This window comes from Balaenoptera ricei, chromosome 3 (genome assembly GCF_028023285.1).
Source record: "Balaenoptera ricei isolate mBalRic1 chromosome 3, mBalRic1.hap2, whole genome shotgun sequence".
NCBI classification, from domain to species: Eukaryota; Metazoa; Chordata; class Mammalia; order Artiodactyla; family Balaenopteridae; genus Balaenoptera; species Balaenoptera ricei.
Genome location: NC_082641.1, coordinates 89,639,671 through 89,656,291, shown reverse-complemented (window position 1 = coordinate 89,656,291; position 16,621 = coordinate 89,639,671). Strand labels below are relative to the sequence as shown.

The 16,621-nt window shown below is 36.8% G+C and overlaps 1 protein-coding gene across 7 annotated transcripts in view; it reads right to left on the bottom strand.

Moving 5' to 3' along the window:
• Window positions 1–16,621, bottom strand: part of FER (FER tyrosine kinase) — a 462,877-nt gene that overhangs the window by 86,012 nt on the left and 360,244 nt on the right. The window contains exon 18 of one of the 7 annotated variants that reach the window (XM_059916868.1): window positions 5,594–5,805. The exons of the other annotated variants lie outside the window; for them this stretch is intronic. Coding sequence (XP_059772851.1) covers window positions 5,775–5,805 — 31 coding nt within the window. The 3' untranslated portion in view covers window positions 5,594–5,774. Of the gene's footprint in view, window positions 1–5,593; window positions 5,806–16,621 lie in introns of those variants that run through there. 7 annotated transcript variants of the gene reach the window in all.

The following is a 16,621-nucleotide window of genomic DNA, read 5'->3' as shown; positions in this document are numbered from 1 at the left end:
TTTGAATTATAAAGAAAAAACATCTAACTACAAACTGTAAGGATAAAAGTACCACAAACCACAAAAAGTCAGTGGAAGCTGAAAATAATAATCCTTCCAAAAGAAGAGGAGTCTTTCCTGGCAAAAACTCCTATAAAATCTGGCTGGTAGAGTACTAATAAACCTTACTTTTAGAGATGTCTAAAAATAACTTGGAGTGTTTTCATAATCTTAGGGTGAATAACCTGAATATAAGAAAACCATTATTATAAGTGAATCTTACAAAACTCCTAGACGTAGAGATACTTTGTTAATGTGCCACTTACTCTGCTATGCCTGTGTAAGCCTTTTTCCACTTACAACTGCCAAGGCTGGTTAATATGTATGGTAGTATTACTTGGAAAACATCTGTATTTAATTTGGGTCTGAGATAAATGACTCATCAATAAATCATAAATTGTCTTTAATTTTTCATCTTTTTTCCATGTCTACTACAGTTTAGGCCTTTGTCGTATTTTTGCCTAATTGGTCTTCCTAGTCTTACGTGTTCTAAAGCAGGGGTCCCCAACCCCCGGGCCACGGACCGGTTCTGGTCCAAGGCCTGCTAGGAACCGGCCTGCACAGCTGGAGGTGAGTGATGGGCTAGCGAGCGAAACTTCATCTGCCGCTCCCCATCACTCCCCATCGCTTGCATTACCGCCTGAACCATCCCCGCATCCGTGGAAAAACTGTCTTCCACGAAAATGGTCCCTGGTGCCAAAAAGGTTGGGGACCACTGTTCTAAAGTTTTATTAACACTGTTAGGAAAAAAATTAAGATCTTCATTAGCAACAAGAAGCATTGAATGGCTACTATGTTAGGGCCTGAGACATTAAAATAAAATAATTACTTCATAATATCTTTATAATGATAGTTAAGAGTTAAATGCATTTTTAGGAACAAATATCTATTGGCTCATCTACTAAGAACTGAGGAGGTAGAAGGAGGAAGGAGGGAAGGAGTAAAGAAGGAAGAAAGGAAACAATCAAATAGCTAACAATGTAGTTGGAGAAACAAGACATTCGTTTTGGAAGGTAATAACACACAGATCAGACAACAGGGATGAAGAGGAGAAGAAGCTGGTGGGGGGAGGAGGATTTGAGCCTGGTCTCAAAGGGAAAAAGAGATAGAAAGGCTTAGAAGAGGGATGTAACCCTTTTTAAATGTTTGACCCACAGGCCAAAGCTTTATTGAAACACAGTCATGCCGTTTAGTTTACATATTTTCTATAGCTGCTTTTGTCCTACAATGGCACAGTTGAGTAGCTGTGATGGAGATGATCTGGAAAGCCTAAAATATTGACTATCTGGCCCTAAAGAAAAATTTCTAGAGCAAGGATTTATATATGTTCATCTAATCCTTTTATTATTCTCAAAAATTTCAAGTTAAAATCCTGTGCACCACCGGTCAGAATGGCCATCATCAAAAAATCTACAAACAATAAATGCTGGAGAGGATGTGGAGAAAAGGGAACCCTCTTGCACTGTTGGTGGGAATGTAAATTCATACAGCCACTATGGAGAACAGTATGGAGGTTCCTTAAAAAACTAAAAATAGAACTACTATATGACCCAGCAATCCCACTACTGGGCATATACCCTGAGAAAACCATAATTCAAAAAGAGTCATGCACCAAAATGTTCATTGCAGCTCTATTTACAATAGCCAGGACATGGAAGCAACCTAAGTGTCCATCAACAGATGAATGGATAAAGAAGATGTGGCACATATATACAATGGAATATTACTCAGCCATAAAAAGAAATGAAATGGAGGTATTTGTAGGGAGGTGGATGGACCTAGAGACTGTCATACAGAGTGAAGTAAGTCAGAAAGAGAAAAACAAATACCATATGCTAACACATATATATGGAATCTAAAAAAAAATAAAAATAAAAAAATGGTCATGAAGAACCTAGGGGCAAGCAGGGAATAAAGACGCAGACCTACTAGAGAATGGACTTGAGGATATGGGGAGGGGGAAGGGTAAGCTGGGACAAAGTGAGACAGCGGCATGGACATATATACACTACCAAATGTAAAATAGATAGCTAGTGGGAAGCAGCCGCATAGCACAGGGAGATCACCTCCGTGCTCTGTGACCACCTAGAGGGGTGGGATAGGGAGGGTGGGAGGGAGAGAGACGCAAGAGGGAAGAGATATGGGGACATATGTATATGTATAACTTGATTCACTTTGTTATAAAGCAGAAACTAACACACCACTGTAAAGCAATTATACTCCAATAAAGATGTTAAAAAAAAAATCCTGTGTGCAATATTACAGATATCTTTATATGCAATGAAGTCTTGATATTAGCATATGAAAAATGAGGGAGGTAGTACCATTCACAGAATATCACTTTAATAAAGGTTACTTCTGTCTATTCAAACATCTGTAGTGTTGTACAGTTCAAAAGTGACAAAGGAAAAAATAACTGAGCTATTAGGAACCTTAAAAGAAATGAGTGATATTGAACTTAGTCCTGGGTGTGCCATGCTCACCATCTACATTCATGGTAAGTTACAAAAGACATGGCTTATGGAATCAATCCTATGACAAGTCCTTGTACCTCCAAGGGATGAACATTAACACAGTGGGCAGGGAAATGAGCACCGATCACTGCCTATAAATAGCTGACTGGGTGCACAAAGACCTCCATGTCTAAGAATGTCCTTCAGTAGGAACCATCATTACCACATGCACTGAGAAAGTGTAAGGGCAATACTATCTTAGAAATGCCATTCTTATGCCTCTGATTATATATTTTTCTATGTTGATGTCTTGCTTCACCTGTTATTTATTTCCCATGGCTTTTCTCTTGCATATTAAATAACTTAGCATTAGATAATATTTTGAGTATATTATGCCCTTTGGAGCAAATAAGGGGAATTGACTTTTTTCTACCAAGTACCATTATCAAATAGTACTTTTAAAAATTGTGTATATTTTGTGCTGCAAAATTTTTAAGATTCCCTAACTAATAATCTACATTTGATTCTTTAATACACACATTACTCAGTTGTCCTACATGCCAGGCACTGTGCTACCTATGGGAATAAGGCCTTAACATGAAGGAAATACAGTTTCACCCTTCAAGAGATTTACAGCTTTTGCTGTGCACGTGTGTATGTTTAAAGCAACAATATTTAAACAACTTCAGAAGAAATGAGTAATTCAAAGAGAAGAGCTTCAAATAAAAAATTTAAGTAAATTTCTGACACCCAATAGGTGAATAGAGATTTCCTTCAACAGATAGTGTTTGAAAGCGGTGGTTCTCTGACCTTCTCATACTGTAATATAAAAAGCTTCCTGAAATATCCAGTTTCCCTTGTTTCTTAAAGTTAAAAAAAATGAGAAAAAGATATATAAAATTCACACCTTTTTTGTATCCTTTCCTCCTGCTTAATTGAGGACTCCTGATATGTCCAAGTCACAGGTACACAGGCAGAAGATGCTAGAGCAGATCAAGCTCAGGCAGGCAAGAGTAAACCACTTTTCAGTCCAGCAATGATGTAACAAGCCCCCTCACATTATTAACTCTGCAACTGTTAACAGCAATTGTGGAAGATGAGCATTGTATTCCAGTGCCACCAGGCTGGTTTTAGATTCAGCAGTGACAGAAATCTATTCTTATCTCTTCTCAAAATCTAGGGGATTCTAGACCATGACCATGTTTTCTTGCATCTATGAAAATATGAACGTTTCATGCTATGGAGAGGCAGTATATCTGATATGTCAGATCAGAAAACTGCCTGTCTGCTCTTCCCAACAGGGTACAGACAAATGGCAACAAGATGAATAGGAAGAACATGCACTGCTGAAAACTGCAGTGGCCCTTCTGCATTAAATGTTCCTTTTTAAGCAATATTCAAATATTTCATAAAATGGTTTCAATTCAGCTCAAAAATAGGGGGTTAATAAAGATGATGGGGAAAAGGCTAATTCCTCTCTTTTATAAAGAAAAGAACAGACATAAATACATCAGGTAAAACTTTTTCAATGTTGTAGTGTTTTTCCTTCTAAATAAATAAAGCCTTGAAAATGGAAAGAGAAAAATAAGAGAAAAGGTATATACAGTCAAATAGCTCTGGGCAGTGACCTCTTTCAGTAGCCGGTTTGGAGCAGTAGCCCAGGGAAGGCCCACCAAGATGGCTAGCACTGGCTGCCAATAGTAAATATTACTTCAGACCACTATGGTTGACATCTTCGTCCTTTACTGTAGCTACATAGAGACCACACTGTAAATACAGAAGAATGATCACCAGCTGCTTTTACCTCATTCAAACCTTTTTTACTGACAAATTTAACCCATATATTTTTTCATCCATCTTTGTTTTCTTTCATCTAGTTCTAAGGTGCCTTGGTGAACAACCCCCTCTTCCTCTGTAACTAGACAGTCATTTAACACTATGTATCATTTGAATTGCCATTTAGTTTTCTCAAAGGCTTTCTTATCTCTTATTTTAATTTAACCTTACAGCCACTGATTGTGAAGTAGGTATTGTTAACCCTCTCTTAACAGAGGAAGGGAGAAAATCTGGATATAATACACTTTTTTCAAGATAATTTTCTCTTTTAATTTGTTTTTTTAAATCATAGAAAAACTAGGGAAATGTCTTTATTTTAGGTAAACCAATATACATGCCTTGAGATGTGAAAAAAACAACAAGAGACACTTTCGGTGTTGTCATTGTTAAATCCCAGTCATTTGAGAATAGCACAAAGCTGTATTCTGTGTCCAGGTATTTCATTGTTACATTGTTTCACATGTTACAGTGAGTTCCATTGGCCAGATAGCAAGACTCCCAAGAAGCAAACCCGGTTACTCTCCTGGTTTTCTTCCCAGAGAAGAAAAGTTTCCAAAGGAAACAGGTTTCTTTCTATGAACGGTGTTTTTATAAATTTCTTTCTTTGACTGATAGTTTATTTGTACAGAATTAGGGACATTTCTGAATAGAGTGAAAAATATTTTTCTCTTTCATTTTCCAGTTGTCATTGTTATTTGTGGCACTATAAAGTTATCAAGGATGAAATAATTTAAGATCTTAAAGGAAACACTTAACTATCAGTGAATCCTTAAGTAAGCAAATAAGTTAAATAAACAAACGTTATTCTAGAGCCATTTTACTGTCAAACTAGATTAACAGTATTAGAAATGACAAACATTGGGTACTACCACCAAAAGTAATATTGAAATTGCCTCCTCATTTAAAAAAGCTAGGGGCAAAGTGAACTGATAGTTTTTCAATGAATGAATGAATGAATGAATGAATGGTTTAAAAAAAATCACATATATTTTTCCATGTTCTTTTCTTACCCTCAAATATTTCTTTCACTGATTCACGATTAATTCAAAGTTTCACTGATTCACTCATCCATTTATTCATTCATTTTGCTTTCATCATTTCCACATTGTTTATATCCATGTCAGACCTTTCTTTTCAGTTCTACTTCTAAATACTCACCTGCCTTTTCAATGTCTTCACAAATATCTTAAGGGCACTTCAGATTCAACATGCCTCAAAATAAACTCATTATTTCATCCCCAATCTCCTCCCCCCACAAAGAAAACCCCCAAAACCAAACAAACCAAAAAACCGGGCTCGTCTTCCAGTATTTCCTGAGTCTAGAGACCTATCATCCAGCTGCACATGCCAGAAACATGGACGATGTCTTGATACTGACTTCCTTGAAAGCTTCCCTTCCCTGCATCCACTCTTCCCTCTAGTCCGGTCTCCACACTGCAGCCAGAGTCATCTGCATGGAACATGAACGTGATCTCTCCTACAAAGAGATAACTAATAAGGACCTACTGTATAGCACAGGGAACTCTTCTCAATACTCTGTAATGACCTATATGGGAAAAGAATCTAAAAAAGAGTGGGTATATGTATATGTATAACTGATTCACACTGCTATACAGCAGAAATTAACACAAAATTGTAAATCGACTCTACTCCAATAAAAATTTAAAAAACAGCAAAACAAAACAAAACAAAATCCCTACAATGGCTTCCATTGCTCTCAGGGTCAGGACTACCCTCCTGCACCTGGCTTACACCTCACAGGGTCTGGCCCCTGTTACCTCTCTGGTCGCATGTCAAGTCGCTATTTAACCTAGTCATTGTCTGATTTACCTTTCATTGCCTTGAAAGGCCATTCTCCTTCCCACCTCCAAGCCACTCTCTCCCAGTTGATTGTTACCTCTCTCCTCTTCCATCTTCCCTTAGTTACTTAACTTCCGGTTCAAATGTCATTTCTTCAGAGATGCCTTCCACAGCCTCAGGATGGGGCCATATCCCACTTTAAAATGCATTCTTTGTATGAATATCTGTTAATGTATGGCTCATTCGCTAGACTTTAAGCTCCTCAAGGACAGAGACCCCATCTGATTTGCTCAATTTATTATTCCAAACACCAACCATGTGCTTGACACACAGAAAGTACTTAAGTAAATATGTGATGACTTCAACTGAACTAACATTATGGAACACTTGCCCTTTGACTGCTTTTCAATACCCAGATGCTTACAAAGTAAGCGGATAAAGTATTCTTTAATAAAATTAGAAGGGAAAAGTAAAATGTTTAAGTTCTGCTAAATATGGTAAAAGGTCAATTTAGAAATCCCTTGAGAATTAAGCTTATTTTTAATACAGCCAGTCACGTAAAAGAAATTCAATAAATTACCCCAATATTTGTTGGGTGGCTCTTGCAATTTAGACCGCTGTATGCTATTTTTTAAAAAAATTAATTAATTAATTAATTAATTTATTTTTGGCTGTGTTGGGTCTTCGTTTCTGTGCGAGGGCTTCCTCTAGTTGTGGCAAGCGGGGGCCACTCTTCATCGCGGTGCACGGGCCTCTCACTATCGCGGCCTCTCTTGTTGCAGAGCACAGGCTCCAGACGCGCAGGCTCAGTAGTTGTGGCTCACGGGCCTAGTTGCTCTGCGGCATGTGGGATCCTCCCAGACCAGGGCTCGAATCCGTGTCCCCTGCATTAGCAGGCAGATTCTCAACCACTGCACCACCAGGGAAGCCCCTGTATGCTATTTTTTAAATCCCTACTATAAAAGACCTTTGGAAATCCTATTCTTGTTTCTTGTCCACTCCCTTCCCCCAATGTACTCTTTAACAAATTATCAAATATCTTTCATTTCTCTCATTTTCCTTGAGAGCAGAGAGCATGGCTAAACAGGGCCTTTTACAAAGAACGCATTCAATACATGGTTTTTCATTGATTTAACCCATGGAATATAGAGAGGCTTTAGAAATTATGAATAAATTGAGGAATTTTACCAGGCAAGTTTATATGATATCAAAAAGCAAAAATATAGAAATTTCAATAATTGTTTCTACTAGGATATGCATTTAAGTATAAATTTGATATAAAAATTATAATTTTCTTTCCTCTACTAATATATATTTGAAAAAATAGTCTTAAAATTTATAATATGGCACAATGTGATAAAAAAAGAGTGAATTCTTAAATTACACACCATTTATGTTTTCATTTGATTATGAAGAGATTTATAGATTATTTGTATATCATGCCACATGGTTATGTCCTACCTTGAGTTTTAAAACATCTCAAATAGCAGACATAATTATTTTAATTTTTTTCCTTCATTAATTTATATAAGTAAATAGATGCCTAATTTTAAAAAAGTATAATGGGAACTTAAGAATGAAGGGAGAAATACTATTCACTGAGAATTAAAGTTACTCATTATATACTGTCTTAAAACGCAAGGAACTAAGTACCTCTGTACTATTCTAGCCATACCATTCATATTCCCTCATTATTTACACAATGAATGGGCAGAGGGCACGTAAGGGAGAAAGAAGCTAAATGAAATATGTGCCTATTGAGCTCTCTAATACATAATAATACATCTAATGTTTGCTGCCCAATTATTTCAAACTACATGTTAAAAATTAATACTTTCTGGCATGTTATAAACTACTGCTGTTTTCTTAAGCCCTGATCATTGTCTGCAATGGGACAGGGTCAATATAAAAAATAACTACTGTTAGATGAAAAATGGATTGAAACAGGATAGTATTCACCTTCTGTGACTCTTGGAGGATGACAATATCTGGAGAAGAGCACTGACATTGTCTCACTAAAACTCTGGGGTGATCACATTCACACAATCAAAAAAATACTCTGAGCATCCTAAAACCTTCATTCTGACTCACAACAGAAAAAGAATTTTGGTCTGTTTGTATAACACATACTGGTTTGCATCACACATAATTACTTCTTCATTTATGCAATATAAAGAAATGAATCAGTGAAAAATAAAAATGGAAGAATAACATTTAAGAGTGAAACAATTTAGGATTATTTTTCCAGAAAGTTCTTAGTCATCTAATGGCATTCGTTTAGTACTTTGGACAGCAGATAAGACCTATTTCATTTATTCATTAATTTATCCACTTATTCATATATCAGATATTTATCACACTCCTACCTTTTGAAAAGTACCCAGTGAAAAATGTTCACAGAAAATTTACACTATTTCCTTCCCCACAAAAAAGCAAATCAAACTGTGCAATAAAAAATGTTCAGTATTAAAAGGTCAATTTGAGAACACAAAATAGGGACGTGTTTCTTTTCTATAATAATAAAAATGTCTATTCATAAGAAGTATAAATAAGTGTACCGGACCACAAACAGTAAGTCTCTAAGCTATTTTATAAAACTTTGATATTCATTATAATAGAGGCCATTTTATTTTACAGTACATAACCTTATATTAGAAGGAAATGGCCTTTGTTTAGTAAACAAAATAGCAAGTGAATGACATCTTCTCTCTTGTGTCACTTTAGTTCTACAGATGACATTATACCTCCAAGAATCAGACTTAAACCATTAACTAGCAACATTACCGAGTTATTAGGTTAGATAAATAATAATTATTTTCATACACAAGTCATAAAACCAGAGACCCGGGGGAAAATATAACCCTCTATAAATTATGCATACATTTAATTTTACTTATTTCTTTAAATCAATGGGTCTGTGACCTAGGATACTATTTTCAAGGTACCCTTCTTAAAGATCTGTATCTTATTTGGAAAACATATGTCCAATTAAATGCAAAAAATAACAGATGAGATCTTGAGGTTACTTTCTTTTATTTTCTTCCATTATGAGAAATATAAGATTAGTGTGGGAAAGTGAGAATGCCAGAGGAGTGGCACTCTGTCTACTCTTGGCTCTGTCACTAGCACAGTTCTCAGCATTTAGTAGGCTCCCAGTAAAAAGAAAACTACGTGTTATGCTTTTATTTGGCTCGTTATAGTTTGAAGCAATAATGTTTGAATTACTAGAATTACAGAACATAAAACATTGGAGAGTGTCTTACAGTCACCTGACTTTATGAGGAAAATAATACTGGAAGATCATTGTTTGATATCTGAGCAAATATGAAGTTATCTTTCACTCTTTCTTTCACTTACATATAGGGTCTAATATCACAGCAAATCCTGATGGCTCTTCCTTCAACATTCACCCAGAACCGGCCACTTCTCGTGCTCTCCACCACTACCCTCCTGGTCCAGCTCCCATGGTCTCTCACTTTGATTACTGCAATAATCTCTAACCGGTCTTCTCGTTTCTGCAATTGCCCCCTTAGAGTCTATTTTTAAAAAAGAATTCCAACTAATCCTTAAAAAATCTGGGACAGATCAAGTCAGTCCTCAATGGCCCCCATCTCATGAAGACTAAAAGCAAATCCCTTTCAATGACTTATAAGATCTTCCTGATCGGGCTACCACATAACCGTCTAACCTCATTTTCTGTCTCCCTTGTTGGCCTTCTTTGGACATACCTGGCAGGTGCCTATCTCAGGGCTTTTTGTACTTGCTACAAAGTTGCTAAAGTTTTTCTCACTGATATTCACAGGGCTCACTCCTTTCTCTCTTCTGGGTCTTCTCTTACACCCTATATAAAACAGTGCCTGCCCTACCTTCCCATTCCCTTTAATCCTATTTTGTGACTCTCTATAACATTTCTCACCATGTGGAATATTTTATATTTACTTGCATATTCTTTTTTAAGTGCATTTATTATCTGCTTCCCCTCTCTTTCGTAAGCTCCGTAAGGGCAGAGTTTCGTTTATTCGCCACTGAAGGGGAGCAGAATTTGCCACCCCAAAATATGACTTTTAGGCTTAAGGATTATTTTGAGCTGATTATTTGAGCAGACACAGGAGAAGCTCTGAAAACTGAGTAGTTACCCTTTTTAAGGGAAATTTCCATTTGTAAGGGTGTCTCCTCCCTCTCTGTACCAGGAAGAGAGGGATGACTAAATCTCTAAAAACTCATCAATGGAGAAAACACCGACTTAAATCTGCATAACAACCTTACCCTTGTTTATTGTGCTTTTCCTGGTAACTTCCTATAACTGGCCTCCCCTCTTCCCCAACATCTTTCTTTTGTCTTTAACTGGAGGTGGTATTTAAGGTGGTGGCTTGGGCCATTTCAGGGAGTTTCTCAGTTTTCCTGGGTATCTCCCATGTATACAGGAGGTATACTTGTTATTAAACTTCTGTTTTTCTCCTGTTAATCTGTCTTTCATTACAGGAGTCTCAGCCAAGAACCTAGAAGGGCAGAGGGAAAATTATTATCCTCCCCTATACTGCTGTAGCCGTAGTATCTAGAAGAGTGTATGGCCCAAACATACTCAGGGTTGGAAACACATAGCTCAAAGGGTAATGAGAGTAAGGTAGCAAATTGTGGAGAAATGGGCTGGAGATAGAGATGAACCACCTGGAGATTCCTAGGCTTTAATTTTGTTTTTTCTTCAGGGTGAGGATGTGGACTTGTTGGCACCAACAAGAACCAATAGAGCCCAATGTTTAAAATATCACATTAAACAAAATCACACAGATGTATAAGTACTCCGTGAATAGTGTCATAAGCTCCACATTACAGCCATTAGTAAGAAAATGAGTGTCTCAGATTCAACAATGCCCTATCCTATGTAGACAGTGTCATCATTAGAAACTCTGGGGACCATGGTCAAGTGAACTGAGATATCCTGCATTTGCTTTTGCCTTACGTGGCCATCTTCTTCTGAAAAGTTTCTGCATCCTTGGCTAAGTAGACAACTGAATCTAATCTTACAGTGGTATGGACATGAGTGGTCTTTTCCTGCTAAATTGTGAGCCTCTTGAAATGCTGTAGGGATATTTCTTATTGGAGAGCTTGGAGATACCCCTTTCCTACTCAAGTAGCCTTGCAGTGTCTAACCCAAATCAGTGAGTCAGAAAGAGTATTATTATCTTCAATTTATATTGGAAGAGACAAAAGTATAGTAGGTAACTTCATTCATTCATCCATTCAAAAAACTTTTACTGAGCACCAAAACTAGATACTGGCAACTGTTCTCTGTATCAAGGAATGAACAAGATAAAGCCAGTATCCTCATGGAGCTTACATTCTAGTTGAGGCAGACAATAAAAAGTAAACCAGTACTTTTTTATGGTTTCTATGTCTACATGTACCACTGTTATACATATACATATATTTATACACACACAGTTGCATATGTAGATATAAATAAAATAAATGTCAGGTCATGACAAGGACTGATGAAAGATGAAGCAGGGTAAAGGTTACAGTGAATGCTGAGGTAGGGGCAGGGAAGGGGTCCAAAGTCACACAGCTGATGTGCCGCAGGGCCAGGATTCAAACACAGAGCATTCCGGTGTCAACTCTGTGGGCTTAACCACCATGCTGAAGCTGTTAAATGGCTCTGCAAATGCTAGGCTTCCAGGCTCTTAGAGCTGGCAGTGCAGAGGCAGACAGTCTGACTGGCACAGAGACACTTGAAAAGGGAAACCTGGGAATGAAAAGGCCTTCTCATTGTGCTTTTAAATTTCATCAAATAAAAAACATATTTAAGGATAATAATTGGACAAAACCCCTAGTGATTCTCAATATTAGTGAGGTGAGTCAATGCCCAGTAAATGGCTCAGGCTTGAGTTCTCTAGTTCCATGTTGATTGCTCTGATCCTGCCTCGGCGGCCAGAGGGTAGGAAACAAACATAAAAAACAAAAAAAGCAAGCAAGAAGGTTAAGCTTGTTTCTATGTCATCCGTGTTCTAATGGATTCTTCAGAAGCCAGAATTTCTATTTGACCGAGACTTATTAGGAAAAGCTACCTACTCTAGCTTAAATCAGGTTTTACTTTAGAACTTGAATTCAACCAATGGTTACCCAAATCCCTGCGGTAATCATGAACCCAACTCCACGGTTCTGGCCTTAATCTCCTCTCTGTCGTATGGATGTGGTGTGAGCTAGGATTCAAGGAGACTGCACGACCACCTGCAGGAAAGAGTAAACCCACCAGCCCTTCACCAAGGAACTGGGTGGGGATGAATCATCCCAGGAAAATATGGAGTTAAGACTTGTAAAGCACTCTCTTATCTCTACAATGAGGCTTTCTCTAAATCGGCATTTATTAAATGGTTTTAAGATTTGCTTCATACAAGAGATGTCCACATGGCTGCTTATATTCACAAAAGGGAAGAAACTGAAAAGTATATCTAACACATAGTTTAAGTGTTTTGCTTCGTTTCACAGGCTTTGTCGTTCACTTGATCTAGACTTGGGTCTTCCACTCACCAGCTGTATGACATTGGACAAGTTACTTATTTTGATGGCTCAATTTTTTTCTAGTGTGAAAGAGAGAGAAATGGTCATAGAAATATGAAGACTAAATAAGATAATGAATGTGCTTGCCCAATAGGAATCATTCAATGAATGCGTGGTGGCCATCCTTTAGGGAGCCTGCTCAGTATGTGTCCCACCCTCTGAGAATTATCCCCTCACACACAGTAACCGGCTCCTGTAAATCTATGTAACAGTCATCCTGCTTACTTTTCCCTTGTCTAGCCATGTTATTGATTAAAACAGGGGTAGACACCTAATATAAACTGGGCCAATCAATTCTTTCTGCCAAGAATTTGAAATGAGACCTCAAAGAGTAATTAATTATCTGCAGATGAGGGGCTTGGAAGGTTGTGACTCGAGTGTCACTTGAGGGACCTTTGCACATCGGGGCAGAGGAATGTAGTCTTCAGAGCAAGAGGGAAATGAAGTAGCAACATAGCAAGAAGAAATAATGAAAGACCAAGTGAACACAGAGGGTAAACAGAAAGAGATGCTGCTTTGGTTCCTGACTGCTTCCCAGTTCCTAATTATAATGACTCCCAGAGCTGGCTGAACTTCCTGTCTTTTGAGTTCTGTGAGATAACTCTATTTCCTTCTAATAAATTTCCTATTGCTTAAATTAGCTTAAGCAATTTCTGTTATTTGTAATCAAATAGGCCCTAAGAGAAAATGGTAAACCAACCATTTGTGTTTGTTTAATGTAAAAGATCACTTTTGACATTCTGAACCAGAAATGTACTTAATGTAATTAAGTGAATAAAAGTCAGAAATAATAGAGAATGAGGTATAGGCCAATTTTCCTGCATCATTTCTATGTAACATAAGACAAGGTTAGCCCTCGCTAAGCCATGAAACAGTGCTCATGTACTCCTATTCCCTTCTTCCCCTCTCTTTTCACTCTCAAGGACTTTCATTCCGTTTACTGGACTGAGCTGAATTCCTGAACAGTATCCTACATATGCTGCATCTTTCCTACCAGTAACCATAAATCAAAACTCATCCGTTCTCTGACCCTTTACCCCAAATCCATCATTTCTGTTTTCTAAGAAGGCAGTTAGATACTCTGGTACATTAACTCAAGCCAACATGTTAATTGATTCCAGGATAAGAGAAGGCCTCCTTTTTCATTCCTGGAAACATACATGTGACTTTAGGAAAAAATCCTTTAATTAAAATGAATGAAACTAGCGATAGGAAATTCTGACACTGAATAAAGTAGCAGGATAAATAATTTTTAGGAAGGTGTTCCTGTGAATACCAAACTGCTCTAGGAAAAAAAAAAAAGGTTAAACTAGAGGAGGACCATATATTTTTGAGACATTTAAAATTACAGTCCTCTTTGTACTGTAGCAAAATTGGTTTAGAAGCTAAAAATAAAAGTACAGCTTAATATATTCAAAATTATAATCAAATGTTAGAACAAGAAAACCAGTCATAAATGCTTAGTCAACTAACTGAGATTATCACATTTCTATGCTAATCCTGTGTTTTTAATTAACAGATAAAGCAGAAGGGGGTATCTAAACAATAGTGTACAAAAAAATGAAAAAAATTTTCAAGCTCTAATTAAATGGAGAAGCAATAACAAAATACTGCTGCATTTCAGCAACTGTTCATTAAAAAACAACAGAAAACACCTTGGTATGTCTTTCTAAAATTATATTTCACAAGCTTCAGCATCCTCTTCTGTTTTTACTCATGACCATAAAGAGTCCAGATGTTGATTATAAGCTGAGCCATCACACCAAACACCACCTGGCCTTCTGCCCTGAATCTTCTAATTGGTCAGAAGATGCATGTCTTATGGAAAGCAGCTGAGTCCAGTGTAGTGATACAGAGTGGGGCTCTCAAACCAGAGTGCCAGGATCCACATCCTGGATCTGCCACTTTCTTTTAAAATGATCTTGGGCAAGATGCTCAACCTCCCTAACCATAAGTCTCCTCATGTTACAACAGGCCCAACAATAGTACCTACTGTTGCCTTGTGGATTCACTCATTCACCTTTAAGTGCCAGGCACTGTTTCAGGCTTTTGGAATCCAAAAGTAAACAATATAGGTAAAAATTATTGCCCTCCTGAAGCTTAATTTCTCATATATTGAATCAAAAGCACTTAATTAGCATAATGCCTGGTACTCAGTAAGTAATCAATAAATGTCAGCTGTTAGGTTCACGAATACTTGATGAGACAGAACAAAACACTGGAATGGGAATGTGTCATAATGAAGTCAGCACATCCAAGAACTAACAGTGGCCCTGCCACTAATTCTCTAGGTGACCTTCGTTTAATCTTTCTCGGCCTCAATTACTTAATCTGTAAACTGATCTTAAGATCCCTTTTATTAAATATATGGCGGATCATAAGACACAGAAAAGATGAAGCGTTCAAAAACACTGAAGAAAATATGCAGATACATTAAGCACAAGAATACTTTTCCACTACATTCAAAGTTTAGGAAGAACTCAGATGCTAGTCAGTTGCATTTAAAAAATAAAGAAAACTCTCAAGAGAGTTTCCATTTTCAAGGGAAAAATGTAAATGATCAATATCATACCAAATCTTTAGCTTCATAAAATATGAAATCACAAACAACAAAAATAAGACAGAAGCTACATCTTACATTTATCTTAAAAAGTACACATGCCTAAGTCTTATCAGAAATCACTGGATGAAATAATCTTCTTCTGGAACATATCTAAGTGAAATGTAATATTGTTCCTTTCTGGGCAATCTTAGCTTTCTTAAATTGTTTTTCCAATGAAACTTAAAAATAAAATTGGTCCCATACCTACACCTTTTCACAAGATTATACATTTTTCAAGATTCTGTAAATTTTGTTCAAATTACTTTCCTTTTCCAGTTAAAAACCACAGACTTTTAACTGTCTTAAAATTATCTGAATGTATGGCTAGATATTCCCAAGTTTAGCCAAATTAAAGGGTATACACGGCCCTTGGAAAGAAAGACCCTGTTTATCTGGCTCAGCCCAATGTTCCTTGGTCTTCCCATTTTGATAGTATTATACTCTTTGTAGTTCCATGATTGTCATGCTTTCTCATGAAAAACGTAACTTTGCTTTCAACTTTGCTTCAGCTAGAAAATTCTTTCCCCTTCTATTCAATGATACACTCAAGTCTCACTCAAACAGTATCATCTGCAAAACTTTCCCTGATTACTCCCCACCATAGCTCCCATACTGACAGGTCATATTAGACCCTCTTGATATTACTCCCATGGTATCTTGTACACATTGTCACTAAACTGATAATCTCTTTGCATTATTATTATTTTCTGTTACATCCATCTGAAGGCAGGGATCATGATTCTCATATTGCTATCATCCTGGCAAAGAATAAGCTAATGTTCATGTTTCTGAAGTGCCAGAAATATCATTGTTCTCAATGGATAAGCAAAACATTTAGCAAACAATAAAATATTTGCAGTCTTATATATTTTCATTTGTAGAGTTATTAATCTTACTCCATAACAAAGAAACATCATTGTGGTAGAGTAATCAAAAATGAAGAGGAATCAGTACAAGAGTTAAAATAGAAACAGAAATCATATTCTATAGTACCTCTCCCAAGATACTTTTTCTGGCATTGACAATGACATACAATATCATGAAATGAAGAAATGCTTCCAAGACTCCCAACAGATTATGGTCTTTAACTCAAATACATGGCAATCAAGAGTTTATCCTCCCTTTACTTTCCATGGACAAATAAAATACATGGCACAAAACCAATTTTTAAAAATGAACCCAAATAAAAATAAATCTTGCAGTAGAACTCATCAGCAATAAAACTATAAACACCGTTACCATTTAAATCTAATATAATGTCAAACCTCAATCCACTTAACATCAAGAATCATCAGGTTTAATACTTTTTCCAGAGTGACACCTAGCGATCTAA